The 19,223-nt window shown below is 38.6% G+C and overlaps 1 protein-coding gene across 2 annotated transcripts in view; it reads right to left on the reverse strand.

Moving 5' to 3' along the window:
- Positions 1-7,588: 7,588 nt before the first annotated feature.
- The window catches only part of dlg2 (discs, large homolog 2 (Drosophila)), a 256,903-nt gene continuing 245,268 nt past the window's right edge, over positions 7,589-19,223 (reverse strand). Inside the window, exons 17-27 of one of the 2 annotated variants that reach the window (XM_029518554.1) lie at positions 18,541-18,655; positions 17,779-17,955; positions 15,482-15,557; positions 13,791-13,887; positions 12,321-12,371; positions 11,205-11,306; positions 10,240-10,263; positions 9,274-9,446; positions 8,943-9,052; positions 8,122-8,213; positions 7,589-7,758 (exon numbers count right to left, since the gene is read on the reverse strand). In XM_029518554.1, coding sequence (XP_029374414.1) covers positions 7,652-7,758; positions 8,122-8,213; positions 8,943-9,052; positions 9,274-9,446; positions 10,240-10,263; positions 11,205-11,306; positions 12,321-12,371; positions 13,791-13,887; positions 15,482-15,557; positions 17,779-17,955; positions 18,541-18,655 — 1,124 coding nt within the window. In that variant the 3' untranslated portion in view covers positions 7,589-7,651. The remainder of the gene's footprint in view (positions 7,759-8,121; positions 8,214-8,942; positions 9,053-9,273; positions 9,447-10,239; positions 10,264-11,204; positions 11,307-12,320; positions 12,372-13,790; positions 13,888-15,481; positions 15,558-17,778; positions 17,956-18,540; positions 18,656-19,223) is intronic. The other variant, XM_029518553.1, reaches the window with a different exon arrangement.

Genomic DNA, 19,223 nt, shown 5'->3' on the forward strand with positions numbered 1-19,223 from the left:
AGAAACCTCGAGCAGAACCAGGTTAAGGGGGCGGCCATCTGCCTCAACCGGTTGGGTTGAGAGTGGGAGAGAGAGAGAGAGAGAGAGAGAGAGAGACAGGCATTGGAGGGGGGGTGTAGGCAGGAACATGTTGCTGCATGAAGTTCATGGAGTTGAGCTGTAGTGCAGAATTCATGCTATATGGGACCAGCAGGTGTTGCAGGAACATGGGATGGAGATGAGTCACCACCTGCAGGATGAGGACAGGGCGAGAGAGGAGAGGAACTGGGAGAGACAGAGACTTTGGCAAAACATGGTTAGTAAATGCAGTATAATTGCTTAGAACTGGGTGAAACTGTTTTTTTTTTTTGGAGAAGGATGGTTCTTATCAGCGCATGCAAGGAGGGAGAAACAGAGAGAGAGAGAGAGAGAAGCTCAGTCCTTCCCCCAGCAGCCTAGGCCTATAGCAGCATAGCTAAAGAGTAGAGGACTTTTACTTTTTAACTATCAGCTCTGTCATACAGGAAAGTTTTAAGCTTGGTCTTGAAAATTACTAAAGAGTCCGCCCCCCGGCCCGATACTGGAAGTTGGTTCCATAGAAGAGGAGCCTGATAACTGAACGATCTGCCTCCAGATTTACTCTTGGAGACTCTAGGAACCACAAGTAAACCTTGGACAGTAAGGAACTATGAGCTCTCTGAGATATGGTGGAGCTTGGCCATTAAGAGTTTTATATGTTAAAAGAAGGATTTTGAATTCTATTCTGTATTTTACTGGCAGCCAATGAAGAGCAGCTAACACAGGAGAGATATGTATTGTATGTATGTATGTATGTATGTATCTCTTTTCCTAGTTCCTGTTAATATTCGTGCAGCAGCGTTCTGAATTTACTGAAGGCATTTCAGAGATTTTTTTGGACATCCAGATAGTAATGAGTTACAGTAGTCCAGCCTAGAAATTACAAATGCATGGACTAGTTTTTCTGCATCAACCTGAGAAAGGATGTTTCTGATTTTCCTAATGTTTCTCAGGTGGAAGAAAGCTGCCCGACTAACTTGTTTTATGTGAGGGACAAAGGACATGTCCTGGTCAAAAATTACTCCAAGGTTTCTTACAGTGGAGCTGGAAGCCAAAGTGATGCCGTCCAGACTGATGAGATGATTAGATAGTATTTTTCTGAGGTGCTTAGGACCGAGTACAATAACTTCTGTTTTGTCAGAGTTGAGAAGTAAAAAATTTCCAGTCATCCAGACTTTTATGTCTTCAAAACATGCCTGCAGTCTGACTATCTGAGTGACTTCATTTGGCTTCATTGATAGGTACAGCTGAGTATCGTCTGCGTAGCAGTGGAAGTTGATGCTGTGTTTCCTGATAATGTTGCCTAGAGGAAGCAGATAAAGCGTAAAGACGATTGGTCCAAGTACCAAACCCTGTGGGACTCCATGATTGACTACAGGACATGAGGAGGAGCTGTTGTTAACATGAACAAACTGATGTCTATCTGATAAGTAGGATTTGAACCACCTTAGAGCAGTTCCTTTAATTCCAATTTCATGTTCTAGTCTCTGTAGTAAAATATTATGATCTATGGTGTCGAATGCAGAACTAAGATCTAGAAGGAGAAGTATGGAGGTTGATCCATTGTCTGAGGCCATTAGAATGTCATTGGAGACTTTAACCAGCGCTGTTTCTGTGCTATGATGGGCTCTAAATCCTGACTGAAACTCTTCAAACAAACTGTTCCCATCCAGATGCTCGTGTAGTTGTTTTGCTACAGCTTTCTCAATGATTTTAGAAATAAATGGAAGGTTCGATATGGGTCTATAGTTTGCCAAAACATCTGGATCAAGATTAAGCTTTTTAAGCTGGGGTTTGATGACCGCGGTCTTAAGTGCCCGTCGTGGATTTTTATCTAACGTAGGCAAGAGCTGATAAATTCTTTCTCTGATCGTGAGAATTTTATCTGTAAAAAAGTTAATAAAATCATCACTGCTTAGAGCTAAAGGGATCACTGGTTCAACTGAGCTATGGCTCTCTGTCAGCCTGGCTACAGTGCTGAAGAGAAACCTGGGGTTGTTCTTGTTTTTTTCTATGAGTGCTGAGTAATATGAACTTCTAGCACTGCGGAGAGCTTTTTTATACGTTTTTAGGCTGTCTTTCCAGGCTCTGTGAGACTCTTCTGACTTACTGGAACGCCAGTTTCTTTCTAATTTCCTTGATGTCTGCTTTAAGGCACGGATTTGATAATTATACCACGGAGCCAGCCTCCTCAGATTGAATACTTTCTTTTTGAGAGGGGCGGCACTGTCGAGATTCGAATGCAGTGTGGCCATAGTGCTAGTCACAAGGTCATCAACCTGCGTATGGGAGAAATCCTCATTTGAATTTAGATATGGCATTGTTGGGAATGATGACCAAATATTCTCTTTAAATTTAGCCACAGCAGCTTCAGATAAACATCTTCTATAGCTAAATTTATTCCTCAATGCTGTGGAGCCCATTAAAGTAAACTCAAATGTAATAAGGTAATGGTCAGTCAGGAGACAGTTTTGGGGAAGAATTGTTAGCTTGTCAATTTCAATGCCATATGTTAGAACAAGATCAAGGATATGATTGTAGAAGTGAGTGGGTTCATTCACATGCTGGGAAAAGCCAATTGAGTCTAGTAGGGAAAGAAACCCAGAACTAAGGTTGTCGCTTTCTACATCAACATGTATATTGAAATCTCCCAGTATAATGATTGTATCTGTACTGAGTACTAACTCTGATATAAACTCAGAAAACTCTGATAGGAATTCTGAGTGCGGACCAGGTGGACGGTATACTGGAACTAACAGAACAGGTTTTTCACCTTTCCAGTCTGAGTGGGAAAGACTAAGAGTGAGACTTTCAAAAGACGTGCAGCCAGATTTTGGTCTGGGGTTGATTAATAGGCTTGACTGAAATATTGCAGCCACCCCACCTCCTCGACCTGTGGTACGAGGGATATGAAAGTTAACATGAGTTGGGGGTGTAGCTTCATTAATGCTAACATACTCATCCTGCTGCAGCCACGTTTCAGTTATACAAAATAAATCAATATGGTGATCAGCTATGAGATCGTTAACTAGTAGAGATTTTGATGATAATGATCGAATGTTCAACAATCCACATTTGATCGCAGTGTTATTTGAGACCGAATTTGTGGCTGTTTTAATTTCAGTTAGGTTTTTGTTTTTAGGTCCTCTTCTGTTTAATTTGGGTTTAACTTGTCTAAATTTAGGTGGTCGGGGGACAGACACAGTTTCTATAGACCTAAACATAGACAGAGACTCTATTCTATTCTCAGCAGGTGACCGCTCTGACTGAGGCGCAGAGGAGCGTGTTAAACTGCGGCTCTGCCTCCTGGTCTCGACTCGGGATTGTCAGAGTTTTCGATTTCTAATAAAATCGGCCATAATCCTAGAAATGAGAGCGGCCCCGTCCACGGTGGGATGGACACCATCTCTCCTAATTAGACCAGGTCTCTCCCAGAAAGACTTCCAGTTATCTATGTAGCCCACGTTGTTTTCGGGACACCACCTCGACAGCCAGCGGTTAAATGACGACATGCGGCTGTACATGTCATCACTGGTCCGATTGGGGAGGGGGCCGGAGAAAACTACAGTGTCCGACATCGTTTTAGCAAAAGTACACACCGATTCCACATTAATTTTTGTGACTTCCGACTGGCGAAGTCGGGTGTCGTTACTGCCGACGTGAATAACAATATTAGCATATTTACGTTTACCCTTAGCCAGCAGTTTCAGATAAGACTGGATGTCGCCTGCTCTGGCCCCCAGGATACACTTCACTATGGCCGCCGGTGTCGCTAACTTCACGTTCCTCAGAATAGAATCACCAATCACTAGAGTCGGCTTTTCAGCGGGTGTGTCGCTGAGAGGGGAGAACCTGTTGGAAACGTGAACTGGTCGGTGGTGAACCGGGGGCTGCTGCCTGCTGGGTTAACTCTTGATATGTACAGTATTTCTAAGTGCAATTTTCAGTAACAAAACTACTTCAAGGCTATAATGTCAACATTCATAGCTAATATCAGCCATTTTTTTAGGTACATTGTATCAAAACAGTCAGTTCACTTTCTGCCCAACATGAAGAAGATGAATGCAGCTTCTAATTTCACAAATTTTGGAAAACATAATTTATAATAATGTGCTATGTGGATGCAGCTCAGGAAGACATACCATGCGACATAATGTTGCACTGGTGTATATTGCATGAACTGGAACAATGAAGAAGCCACTGCATTGTGGGACTCATGGCACCAATAGCATCAATGCTGAAACTCCCAGTTCACCGTTAAGGCGTTTTTCACATCATGCTGCAAACCTGTGTATTCATGATTTAAAATACAGGATGCAGCTGAACACAATTTGTTCATTAACTGTGACAGAAAACACAGTCCAATAGAAAGACTTGATATATATATATATATATATATATTCGTATGAAGTTAATAATGCTAAACCTAAACTGACAGCTCAACACTTAATGAGATCACTAAAACATATTGCTTGGACACCACCTCTTACAACAGTGTTTTTATTTATGGTTAAAATAGACAGGTCTGATTGATGATTAAAATCTGCAGGCTGATCATGTCATAGAACACAGCAAGTACCTCAGTGCTTCACTTGTGTTGAATATTGCACATCCACAGGACACAGAAGACTTGCAGCATGCATAGGTCAGACATCCTTAACATTTCCACACAAATATCCTTGCTGCCTGTAAAATATCATGTTACAATTTTTACAATAATTTTGGAAGTACTGTAGTAGGTTTAGCTTTAGTATCAAGGAAGTTAAGGAGGATATATTTTCTTTTGGAACTCAACTCAACCAAAACCAATTCAGAGCCAAGATACTAATATAGCTTACCATTTACCTTTTTGAAATATTTTTCCTGTTTCCACAGAAAGTCGAATTTTAAGATAAAATTTGAAAATGTAAATCTATTAACCTTTCATTTCAAAAGTATGAGGCTTCAGTGTCCTCAGCACAATGACATGTAGCTTGGAATTGATTTAGCTCTGTCACTGAGGTGTATAGGATGAGGGTTTTTTTTTCCCTCAAAGGAAAAGTACATTTTTAAACTTTCATCTCTGATTCACAGTAAACCTACTCTGTTAAGGCAAGTGGTGACCAATATGCTATGGAAGATTTGTAAAGAATAATGGCAGATATATGAAAGCAATATTACAAAAATAAAAGGACACACAGAATTCATCTACACATAGCGCTGTTTTCTCTTCAACCCCAAATCTCAATCAGTTTACTTGGGAGAGAAGAAAGATAATCTTATCTATACATAAAAACTTAATATATTTTTTTTTAACTCCAAAGTACACACTTGTTTTAGAAATTGAGGTGTGTTTTATGTACTTCTTATTCGTCTACTACAAGTACAGTATGTGGTCCACACAAGCAGGGTCAGTCTTCTCTGGTTTCACTGTGCCATCTCACACAATTATGATTAATGTCACTTATCTTTGCTTAAAAAGTTATATTTATGATGATACAGCAGCTCTTTTATCTCAAAATACAGAAAAACAATGAGTAAGTGCACTTTTGAAATGTCCCGTTGACTAGAAACATATCTGCAATTAACTACTATATTTACTTAGTAACAGATTGGGCTAAACATGCTGTGAAAAAATCAAATAGCAATAATACTAGGATATATATCACTCATAAATTGTTACCGTTACCACTTTTACCAATTGTTACGAATTGTTACCACTTGCATTGCAGCTATAAAGTAGGGTCATCACACTGGTTAGATGCATTAGTCATTCCAAGTGCTCTTTATACATTATGTGTTTTTAGTTGTAACAAAGCGAGGTACTACACTGTACTGTATGCCCTTTCAAACAAGGCAAGGCATTGGTGTAAAAACTATGGGTAGCTGATGTTCTATGTCGTGCTGGGTTCATTAAGCATCTGCTCCAGATCATAAGGGGTCATCTACTTGTACACTCAAAACATAATGAATCTGAGCTCTTTATTCAGGTCTCCGGGTTTTCCGTGGCTGGTTAAGGATCCTGACAGGATAATGTCTGAAGCTCAGACACAGCTCCTCAGTAAAATTTGTGTCAAATACAATTTGAGCCTGTGGCAGAGAAATGTACATACCAAGGTTTGCTGACAGACCACCCGAGGATCAGACATAATTAGTTTCCTATTATAGTGTTATTTTTTCAACCAAATAAAGGGACTTAAAACAATAGTCAGGGCTCTATATGAACAAAGTGTGACCTTTCTTTCTGCTCTTCCTAGACACGTGGAGATCTTTTCTGAAGTAATGAGAGTCAAAACCCCAACTCCATATCTGCAAAAATCTAAATTTAAAAGTCTATTTTAAAATAAGATACTTAAGCAATGAGAAGTCAACATTTGTCAAATTTTAAGTGTTTTCAGTATAAAATTCCCTTTATTGGCCACTGTTCCTCCACTGCAATTCCATAAGGAAACAGTGTAGGAAAACAGCAACAGGGTGAGGAGCCTTAGGTCCCGTGATCAGACTGCGTCCCGGGTCTTTACCAATAATCAATATAAATGATTCATTATTGCCAAACATTCTCATTATTCTCAGAATAATCATATCTGATATGTATCTGCATTTTGTTCAATGTATGATCTATTTCATTTTCATTTTCTCTTTCCTACCAGATATTTATCCTTTAACTTTATTCCTATACTTCAGTGTCCTGTTCGTAATTTCAAAGGACATAAATGTGTTTTAGTACTAAATTCAGTCTGCACTTTGTCTCTCATCTCTTTTCTAAGTCTGCAAAATAGTAGAACATGAAATGCCTCTTTCATCATAAAAATCCTACCAATCCTCAACAGTCACAACAAACTATATCACTCAAATAAAATATGCTCTGTAATGACCTTTTCATCAAAATTATAATTTTAATCATAAATAATTCTGTGCTTTCTATGCCCTCCAGAAATTTAATTAGCAAAATATAGCATTACATCTCCATTGCAGCTAGCAGCTTTCTCCCTTTACTAATAATTGTCAATGGCTTTTAAATAATAACAAACAAATTGAAAATTTTACAGTGAATATAATATTTTCCTAATACATCCTCAAGAAATAAATACAATGATTGAAGGAAACGACAGTGTAAACAAAGACAAAGGGTGCACAGATGCAAAATCAGACTGTCTCCTGAACTCCATGTGATTGTTTGCGAGATGCTGCAATGTGAAGGGAGGGTGAGGGTACTGGAGTTGGAAAACCTATTTTCCTTCTTTTGTTTGCAAAGCAAAGACATCCCCAAATCATTTACCATCTCCATATTCATATATGAAATTTTACACAGTGCCAACATGGACACGCACTAATTTTATTTTATTTCCATTAAATTTCGTGTCCTTTTAGTTCCAAGAAAAATCAACAAATACGGGAATAGTTCATATTTCAAGACCTAACATTTCCTAACACATTTGGGAACATTCAAGTTGGTTGAGAAATTAAGCAATAATCAGAAAAAAGAGAAAACGAAAAAAAAAAAAAAAACATTCAGAATAATTATTTCTGAAGACTATTCATTGCCATACAGTTATCGTATGTTACAACTTATTACTAATTCCTAGAAGTCCAGATACCCTTCCAGAGTGAGTTATTATAGTGTCTCCTTTGAGGGGATCCAGATATAGGGTCCTGAATGTTCCTCTATGACCTGTTTGCAGTGGTTATAAATGTCCTCTAAGTTGTCTCCTTGAACCAGGGCTGGAAAGCAAAGGCAACTGTTATGTATTCTGGATCTTTGCATGGAGCACATTCATCTAGCTCCATCCATATTATCACAAATGATTAGACATGAACATGATCTCACGTGTCTTTATGAAATGATTGCATCTTTCATATTTGAGAAAAAGCAAATAATAAATAGCTTTGAATAGAAGTAGATGTTTACTAATACAAACAAAAGTGAACCTTTTCACACATGCATGTCTAAATGTCTGATTTTAATAATTTCAGCTTTGAATATTCTCGTGCACCACAGATGACAGTAAAAGAATGAACTATCCAGCTGGCCTTATGTTGGAGTAGTACTGCATGTCTTTCATGTTTGTTTTATTCATGTCATACCTGTGAAGAATTCCCCAAACTCTTGCTCCAGCTTCATTGCCCTGTCAAAGGTCTTTTTGGCTTGTTCCTCTGTCAGTCTCTTGTTCATGTCCCTGTACAGGGACACACATAACACAATATCAGAAGAAATTTCTAGGGAAGCCTTTACTTTAAGGTCCCATTTTTTGTGCCTCTAAGGAGTATACAAGCTGTTGAGAACATAACAGTGATATAAATAGAAGCAGGTACAAAGGTAGTTTTGGTGTTAACGCAGTGTATAACCTCATAACTTCTATATGACATTTCAATGTATTACATCAGTGCTTTTCTGTATGTTTAATATCTGGCCATACCAGCCTCCTTTTATTGTTCTTACAGTTAGAGTTGTTGATTAATGCGCTACAGTGTGAAATTCTCATCTTTATGACCATCATCTTCTCAATTTACAGCATCAAGTAATGAACCAAACTAAACTTATCAGAAAAATGACAACTTGACAATAAAGTCGTATATGGTCAAGAGTTGGGTCAAGAAGAGTTGCATACCTGTATACTGGGCCAGAAGATAACAAACATTGGGCCCAAGTACGGTATGGATTTATTTTGCATTGCACCAGTTCATTATGTGTTCTATGTGTGTACATTTACTCAAAGTGATGTTACAGTATAAGAAGAATAACAAATGTAACCATCTTATTAAAACTATTTCATTTAATAGTTCATCATATTTTCATAGTGGGTTAAAAAATACATTTTTCAAAAGGTAACATACCTGACCTCAGCTTGAAAGACTGTATGTCAAAGAGGTTGTGGATTGTAATGAAAGACTGAATGAATACTCACATTAAGGAATCAACAGACTTAGGTTTTATGAAGATGGCAATTGGATAGAGTTGTGCTACTTGTAGTCGTTTGATGGCATTTCCAGAAACGTCCAGAATGCAGTGTTTACCCTGAGACAGAGGCAGGAATTTACCACACAAAATCATAGAAATACTGACATCAAGGCTATAACATCAAACCTATGAACAACCTTCCCATGATTAAAACTAAAACAGCATTGTCATTCAAATGGTGCAGAAATCACAGATAAACATGAGTTGTCTAATACAGGGTCCTCCACCTCAGGTCCCGCTATCACAAAGCTTTCACAAAAGGAGAGAGGGATGCTCACCCTTTCAGCCACACATTTCACAGACTGGACACTGGTTCCATAAAGATTATCATTGTATTGTCCCGCCTCAATGAACTTGTGCTCTTGGATGTCCTTCTCCATCTGCTCTCTGGACATCACAAAGTGGTAGTCTCGTCCATCAGCTTCGTAGTCCCTCTTTGGCCGAGTGGTATCTTTGGTACAAAGAGCAAAATTTAGCAAAACTTAGTTTTATATTGCTATAGGGTCCCCGTTTCGGCAAGATCATGGTAATGCTTACTACTCATAAATTTTACTTATGAGTTTGTATACATGAGATTCAATAAGACATGAAAATGTGGTCACAGACATGAAGAGTGGGATGGGATGTGTGAGGAATAATTAAGTGAGAAGTTAACCAAGCAAATGCTGATCAGCACCTGTGTTATGGTTGGATTGTTGTCTTAAAGAAAACAGCAATCTTATAAAATTATCTCAAATCCACTCGCCATCTGCTAGCAAGTGCCATATCAAGAGATGTGATTATGAAGAAGACTGCTGGTAATAGTGGAAGGCTATCGCAGGTTTTTGGATATGTAATTTTCTTCATTAATTATTATTATTACAATTTTTTAGAAATGACTTACACTTTTTTTCTAATTGATGTATTGATACATGGAGGCCAATGGGGTTAATTTCCCTCTTGTGTGCAACCAAACTACAAACTGTGAACATGATTATTTCCTGCTGAAAAAATTACTCACATTAGAGAAAAAAAAAAGAAAAAAAAAATCACTGACATCTTAAAACAAAGGAAAGTGGTTGTGATATTATACATACAGTATAAAACTAGATATCCTGCGTGGCAGGGCTAGGTTTGGGGTAGGGTTAACCTAACTTGACCCAAAGGGTACGATTACTAATGGGACCTACACAAAGATTTCATTGCTAATGTTGAAAAAAACAAACATACAAACAAAAAACAGCAAAGCTTGTCCCATCGCTTACCTTGTTGCCCTGAACTGACAGCAGCTTTTTATGGTTTAAAATAAAGGAGATGGATAAATCAAAATATGCCAAATAAAAACATTATAATTTTAAGAAGAAGAAGCACACAAAGGAGTGAGGTCATGGGTTGAACTGGGGTTACTGTGGTTGCCGGGGTTGCATGCACACAAAAACGGATGCAAAGGGGCCCCAAATACTGTACTGATGTCGAACTTTCTTGACTATTCATCCCTTGTCTAAATATTAGTCTTCCTCTTTCACAGTAGTGTGTGGATAATATGTTTGGAAGGCTGGTCAGATCACAACTAATTGTATACTATGAACCATATGCTGCATGTAATTGCAGTTTAACAATTTATTTGTTAGATTACACTTCTGAATTGATATTTAGCACCAGCTGGTGAGAATTAGGAAGCACCAGAATACAGGTGCTTTTTATGTAACATGAAAAAAAAGTTAACTTGAACATTTTAGTGTCTGTTTTTTGTGTTCAATTTAAAACACATTTGGTGTCATTTATACTGACTGATTAGCTTAGAGGAGATTAGAGGTTTGGAGGTTTTGTCTATGATGATTGTTTATGATATAAACAAAAATTACAAGCAATTAATTCAGTAATTGATTTTACCATATTTTCTAATCAACGATTATACATTAACACCAACCATACATAGAACTACACTAAACAATGTGCATTGTATTTCACTAGATCATTATTTCTTCTCTGTGTTATCAAGACTTTTCATTATCAGGCTGACAGATTCAGTGAATTAAATGGAGAAAGGTATCATATCAGGAGACATTGGTGTGAGGACCAGATGATGTCATCATCAGATATGATCCTGTTAGTTTTACATCATATCATTATACAACTATATGGAATACTACTTGCAGTTTCTGATCAATCTTCTTTAACTATGAACACTCTTGAACAAAGTTCAGCTCTGCTTCCATTAACTACTTACGTGGCACACAAGACCCAAACTTGTCTGGGAACTCTGATATCAGATCATCATTGATTCTGTCCTTCATTGGTCCAAGGATTATGACTGGTCTGGCATAAGTAACTTAAAGGAAACAAAGACAGAAAGAGAAACCACTTGAACACCATTGGTGATGAGCAAAGGTACATCTGATGGAGGTTTATGTTAATATGGACTTAGATCTTGTTTATGTGCAAAGCTGCATTGGAAGATACATATTAAATATGGACTATATTAGACAAAAGTGTTGGTCTTTCCTACTGAAAGCAGCTCTCTCCTGGCACACAGCATCATAAGTGATTGACGCAAACCACTGCAGACACTGTAAACTATTGAAGCACCAATATGCATTCTGTAGCTCATTTAGTGATTTCAGCTAGTGTGTATAGTATGTATTTGGATAGTATAAAATGTTTGATCAATTACTTAACAAAATAATACAGTGCTATGAACTCTTGGGGATTTTTTTGTAAATTTTGTTGGATAATTTTGAGATTATTGACAATAAACTATGTTTGTCTCATTAATTAGTGTATATATTAATTGAAATATCACAAACAAAAAGTAAAGAAATATACATATAGTAATGTACTATGTTTAGTATATGGTGGGTAGTTATTTGTGTCGTTCCAAAACCTTTCTTTGGCCCTGACCGTGCCTATAGACCCTCTGACAATCAAGGATCCCAACTAAGAGTTGGCTCTCCATTTTATCGTTTATTGCAGATTCACTCTGAATAAAATGTTGATCTCTTTCTCCCTTCTGCTACATGGTTGCCAGCTTTCAGGCATGTAGACCTCCCCCTTCCCAGGCTCCTTCTGCATGTACTTATTCACAACATGTGATGAGGTTCATTAAATGCTGCCAGGTTTCTAAGCTCATTGTACATCAAGGTTGTTCAAATGTGGTATTGAGCATCACAAGATAAGCCACACCACCAAACTGAAATGTATACTTCTGTAACCAGGGGTTAAACCCTTGATGCAAATTCCAAATCCAAAACGTAGCACAGTTTAAAATATCCAAATCTATATACATGGGAACAATCCAAGAAAATGCTGTGGCCAGACTTTGATGACATATTCATTCAGAACTTACTTTCTTGCTGTATCACTGGCTCATATGAAAGAATTACTTCCTCTTGACTCCCTGGTGGACAGGTGGTGAGAAATGTTACCATGTTATTTAGACAAATGCTCATTGCTGACATAAATAACATGCCACATTTGGCCAAAGCTACATGCATGTGTCACAGAACGTGTCTCTTGTTACTTTATTGACCTATCAACCTCATGTTCAAGAAAAAAAAAAAAAAATAGCTTCAAATCTTTGATGTAGATAGATAGATAGGTAGTTTATAGATAAATTATGTATTTATCAGACACAGCAACAGCGCTGGTACCGTTTCATTTAACAATTAAAATTAAATGCAAAATCGCATAAAACTTAATATGAAATTTAATGACATAGCAAAAAAAACCTCAAGTGATATTTTTCTTTCTTAAGTGAAACAAACATTCAGGCAGTTGTGATTTTTTACCCCTTCTAATTTTGTAACTGTGAGAATGATACCGAAATTCTGCTATTTGATAAATTCCTGTACTGCACATTATTCTTCACCTAAACAGAAACAGAAAATTACCATTCAAAATAAAGGCTAATCTTTAATGTCTTGTGTATTTATCTGCATTCCAGAAAATTTGCTCAAACAGTCAACATCATATTACAACATGACTTGAAAAACAGACATAACTGAGTTGTGCTTCACCCTAACATGCTAACCAGCAAAGACAGAAAAACATCCCAGTTTATGCCAGTGTCATGCAAACATGCATGAAACACAACCTGTGTAAGAGGATGGGTTGAGTAAGGGCATTAACCATAAACATGTAAAGTCTGATCAGTGTGCTGATATAAGTTAGGGAGTCATGCCATTAAACAGTATAAAACAAGAAGGACAGGAGAACTTGAATCAGCCTCCTGTCATCATATTAATAAAAAGAGTAAACAGAAGATTTCTTATCTGAAAGACAAGAAAATCTTTCCATGATGTTTGTTCCTGGTAAACTTTCACTCATTGTAACCCAACCCTGGAGTTTAATAAAAATGCTTGCGACAAGTTTCAAAGCCAGAGAAATCCAATGAAATCCATCATGCAACAAGGCAGGCCAAGACACATCCACAAGGAAACAGAGACAAGGAGTCATTGTTTGACCAACTTACTGAACATTTTTGTCCCATACCCATCATCACCTATCCCCAGGATGTCCTGTTGGCCATCCAAAGACAGCCAGAATAGAAGAAAGATAGAAAGGAGGACAGCCGCAATATAAGCAAAAAAGCAGTGAAACGGGAGAACTGTGGACCCTCAGTGCAGGCACCAAGCAGTCAGCAGGGGGGGCAATTACACCAGGACACAACTATGGCTATTTGGTATCCAACCTAAAAATATGAAGATAATCAGGACAACTGGACAAGACATTGAGAGGAGCCAGAAGAGGTTTCCACAATGAATCAAGCTACACTGACTCGGCATGTACATACACGTGTCTCTGTGAGCTTACTTACTGTCAGAATCACTGCCATCTTGCTCACTCTCTTTGTTCTTGTAGAATGGGAACTTTCGTGTAAAGATGACAACCTTTTTACGTTTGTCATTGAATGACTGTGAAGGGAGAGAAAGCATGGGGCAAACAGGTATATCTGGCACAGTCATGCAGACAAAACAGTTGCTTGAAGAAAGTGGAATGTCAAGAAGTTCTTCAATAAAAACTGAATCTGTTTCTCCCAGAGTCACAGGTATAGTACAGTGGCACAATTCATATGTAAAATCCTGATTAAAATGAGGCTGTGATCTATTTAATGTCTGACCACAAAATGGTAGTTTCTAGCTGCCATTTTATATATCTGTGATGAGCATTTTTTAAATCATCATTCTCCTCTTTCTATATATTTTTCATAGATAATTCAATTCAATCAATTAATGAAAGGCAGATTTTAACAAAATGATTGCTGAATAGATCTAAATAGATTTTGCAATTGCGACACGGTAAAAAGCGGGCCTGGTGGTTATAATTTCCTGTATACAGTGTACCTTAACTTACTTATTTTTTTAGGTCCATTTGTCATTGCTGCAATGTAAGAAGGTAAGATAAACACACTTGAGAAAGCCAGTAACATTTTGCTGCAATATCAGTAATTAATTTAGCTGGCTCTGGCATGCTTATGAGTCACTTTAGAATGCTAATTCTGCTAATTGGCCAAGCCAATAACTGATACCCTGGTTTGCTAGGTTTGACACAAGAGCTCTCATCTTGGTCAAATCAGTCTCATGTAAGTGTGACAGATCCCACCTAGTTCCAAGATGACGGCAGGTGAGCCCCTGGCACATTGGGCAAAAGCTGTGAGCTGCTGTCCATTTCATGAAAATAGAGCCCTGAGACTTTTTCAACATCTGGATAATCTGCAGGTCCTAGCACTTCTTGACATACCACAGTTGCACCAAAGCCATTTAAAGTAAAAGCAAGGTGTGAGAAGAGTTAGTGAGACATGCAATGAGAAATGTAACATAACTGAGGTATAGTTAGAGTAAAGGCAAAAACACATGCAGTGATAGAAAGAAGAGACTGAACTGGAGGGGATGTGATTCAAAATAATGATCAGGCAGTCTATCATATGAAGGAAAAAAAAAAATCAGGCTCTTGATGATTAACTGACATCTTAATGAATGAAGTTGAATGAAGTTCATTAAAAATTGTATTTATATAGCAAATGAGTGGGATGGTGTAAATGTTCAATTTACTTTCTTTTGAAGGTTTACATTTTTTTTTGCATTTTTCAATTCATTCCTAGGGCTGACATAAAACGTGGTTGAAAAATTTAAAACGCTACTCGAGCTACGGTCAATAGACAGACAAAAGACAAAATAAGTGAGATTTCACTCACATCGAAAAATTTTACTTTATGCAGACAGGGTAAAAAATGTCAAGAATCCCTGTCAAAAATCAACAGCAGCATCACTGTCACACAGCTTTTAGAAATTTTGGGCTCTCGTGGTGTGACATCTTTGAATCTGTTGTTTTACATAATGAACCTGGCTAATGTTCTGCTCATTCAATGAAATCTATCCCTTTTAAGAACTAGTGTATGAACATCAAACTGCAGTGAGAACAAGATACACACACAGTTCACTGTTAAATCCCATCTATACGAGAAATCGTAACTCATGTTCCAATAGAAAGTGATTAGAAGGCACTTACCCCTTTCGAATCAAAGGATTCAGGCTTGGCATTGAATTTCACCGTCTTCAAACGCGCTCGCTCCTTCCTCTCCACCCTGCCAGGCATAGAATAGTCATTCATTGACCACACAAAAAAGGACTCTTCTCAGTCACCATTAACCACAGAGAAAATCAATAAGATGATAAAAATGTGCTTGTATGTCTGTAATGGTTTCACCTTTGCAGACAGACCACTTATTGATCCGTGCTCCTGATGGCAAAATAATCCATCAGCCCTCATTTAGTCTTTATTTTTAATGCTACACTTTCTGCAGTAGGGTTTCTTATCCCACACTCTACCCATGGGTACTTTTTTAAAATTATTATTATATTATTTTCTTATCCCTCCATGATCCCCATGGGGTATGAGGAGAGCATAGCCATTTTCAGACCTGCTATCAACATCCTCTCAGGTACCAGCTCTAAATAGAGATGTGAATGAGCCCAAGATGCATACAGGATACACAAGCTCCAATCTTTCTCCATTATAGGAACTACTTCACTGGTGTCTGAAGGTCTGCCAATTCACTGGATTTTTCCCAAGGACTCTACTGATGCTACTCTACTACTCTACTGATGCCCATAGAAGAATTGTCTCCTGTACTGAGGTCTGAAGAACCACCTATTCTACTGCCTACTCCACTGACATCGTCTTCTAAACCACCTGGTCTACTAACATCCTTTGAAAAACCATCTACACTACTGACCTCGTCTGAAGGACCACCTACTCCACTGACGTCATCTGATGGACCGCCTACTCTACTGACATTATCTGAAGAACTGCCGACTTTACTGCAGTTAACTCAAGGACTGCCTTTTGTACTGACACACTGTAATTAGTCCCAACATTGTCTCATTTATTAATTAATTTTCTACTGCTTAGCCGTTTCAGGGTCACTGAAACTGGAGTCAATCCCAACTCACATTGGGCAAGCGTGGGGTACACCCTGGACAGGTTGGCAGTCCACCGCAGGGCCAACATACAGATACAGACAAAGAAGAACAACCACTCACACTCACACTCAGACCTACAATAAAATTTGAGTCGTCAGTTAACCTAAACCTAATATTTCAACAATGGTACGAAACTGGAGTACGTTGAGGAAACCCATGCAAGCAGGGGGAGAACATGCACACTCCACAGAGAAAGGACCGAACACACAAACTTCTTATTGTGGAGTAACAGCGCTAACCACGATGCCACCGTGTTGCCACATATTGTCTACTACTCAGATAGTTCAAATGCATTAAACATTATTTCACTGCAAAGCTCCTGATTTTCTCAACCCCATCAGAGCAACATTATGAGGAAACACAGCACCAATTTCACTTTTCACTTATGCAGATGACACTGTATTTATCAATGAAGCCAAATGAAGTCAGTCTCTCTGCCTGACTTCATTTGGCAGACATGTCTTGAAGACGTAAAAGTTGGATGACCCATAATTTTTTACTCCTTAATTCTGACAAAACTGAAGTTATTGTACTCGGCCGTAAGCACTTCAGAGAAACCCTACCTAATCATCTAATCAGTCTGGATGGCATGAATTTAGCTTCCAGCTCCACTGTAAGAAACCTTGGAGTAACTTTTGTCCTTTGCCCCTCACATAAAACAAGTCAGTAGGGCAGCTTACTGCTGCCTGAGAAACAGGAAAATCAGAAACATGCTGTCTCAAGAGGATGCAGGATTCGTAACTTCTAGGCTGGACTACTATATTTCATTATCTGGATGTCTAAACAAATCTCTGAAAGCCCTTCAGTTGATTCAGAATGCTGCTGCATGAATATTAACAGGAACTAGGAAAATAGCTCACATCTCTCCTGTGTTAGCTGCTCTTCATTAGCTGCTGGTAAAATTCAGAATAGAATTTAAAATCCTTCTGTTAACAAATAAAGCTCTTAATGGCCAAGCTCCATCATATTTCATAGAGCTCATAGTTCCTTATTGTCCTCGTAGGCCACTCCGTTTTCTAGATGGAGGTTTACTTGTGGTTCCTAGACTCTCCAAGAGTAAATCGGGAGGCATCGTTATCGGTCCAGAAAGTGGACTCTTGAGCAATTTTCAAGACCAGGCTTAAAACCTTTCTGTACGACAAAGCTTATAGTTAAAAAGTTAAAGTTCATCTACTCTAGCTATGCTGCTATAGGCCTAGACTGCTGGAGGAAGCACTGAGCGTCTCTCTTTCCCTCTCCCCTTTGCATACACCGACATATCAATAACCATACTTCTCCAAAGTCCCTGCTTCTCCCAGTTCTAACCATTTGATCTCTACTCACCGTCTTTTGCTGGGGATGACACCCATCTCTTCACTGTCCCCATGTACGGTTACACGGCGTGCCTGCCACCACTCATCATCAGAGGCGTTGATGACATGGAGGATGTCCCCATACCTGAAACTGAGCCCCTGGCTGGGAAGGCCGCTGTCTTTTGACCTCTCATAGTCAAACAAGACCCTGATTAGTAGGAGATATGAGGATGATCAGGATACATACTGCACTGTATCACTTCTTCTGTGAGAGATCCAGTCTAGAAGAAGAAATTTGAATCACAGCTTTATCAACTTAGAACGAGCAGTGACTGCTCCTTCAGTGGGATTCCTACAATAACAAATGCCCTTTTGCTTGAATATCAAACCAAGTATATGAGTGTGCTAAGATGTTCCAACTCAAGCCATATCCTCCCTCTTTCCTTCTCTCCTTCACTCTGTCTCTTTCAACATAACCGGTCGAGGCAGATGGCTGCCCCCCCTGAGCCTGGTTCTGCTCGAGGTTTCTGCCTCTAAAAGGAAGTTTTTCCTTGCCACTGTTGCCAAGTGCTTGCTCATCGGGGGATCTGTTGGGTCTCTTTAAATACATTTATAAAGAGTTTGGTCCAGACCTGCTCTATATGTAAAGTGCCTTGATGTAACTTTGTTATGATTTGGTGCAAAACAAATAAATCTGATCTGATTTGATTTTAAAGTCAACAGTAACAAGGCATGATGAGTTCAATCAGTGCAGATATCACAGAGAAGAAAGAGAAAATCTGACCAGACCAACCTCACATAGAGTGATCTCTTTTGATTGGTTCGCAGGGATCCTGATCCAGAACTCATGCTGTGGTTCATCATCTGCTCCCGCAGGTCATGGATTTTGGCCTCAAAACGCCCGTACTCTGCAACACAAAATTAGAATGGATCAAGACTGACAGACAGATCTACATTCAGCATCCATTGCAGGGAGGGACAGAGGAGGTCAATTTAATGATGCTGCTGAAGCTGAACACATCCCCTGTTAAGTGGAAAAGGATTTATTTCAGGTTTTATTATTCTGACTGCAGAGGTGATGACAAAGAGAAGATGTACACTTAAAACATGTCATGTATCATTTTAATGGTGAGATGAAATAACAAATGACTTTCCTTGAAGTTGGTAGCATGATTTGCCACCAGTAAAACAACACAATTTTTTTTCTTGTCTGAAGGGGAATGTGGATCTCTGTATATTCATCGGTGACTACAGCTGGATAAACTCCTTCAGTCATTCAGTAGTGAAACTGAGCCAAGCCTGACTGACATAAACTTATGTTCACCTGAGCACAACAAAGAAATGATTTTTCTTTACTTTTTTTACTTTACATTTAGGCACTTTCTATGGCACATCATGATTTCCAGTCAGCCACGTATGATGAAGCTGTGAACGGAATTGTTCTCAGCAAAGTAAAAGAGGATGTAAGGATATAAA

Source organism: Echeneis naucrates, chromosome 14, assembly GCF_900963305.1.
Source record: "Echeneis naucrates chromosome 14, fEcheNa1.1, whole genome shotgun sequence".
NCBI lineage: Eukaryota > Metazoa > Chordata > Actinopteri > Carangiformes > Echeneidae > Echeneis > Echeneis naucrates.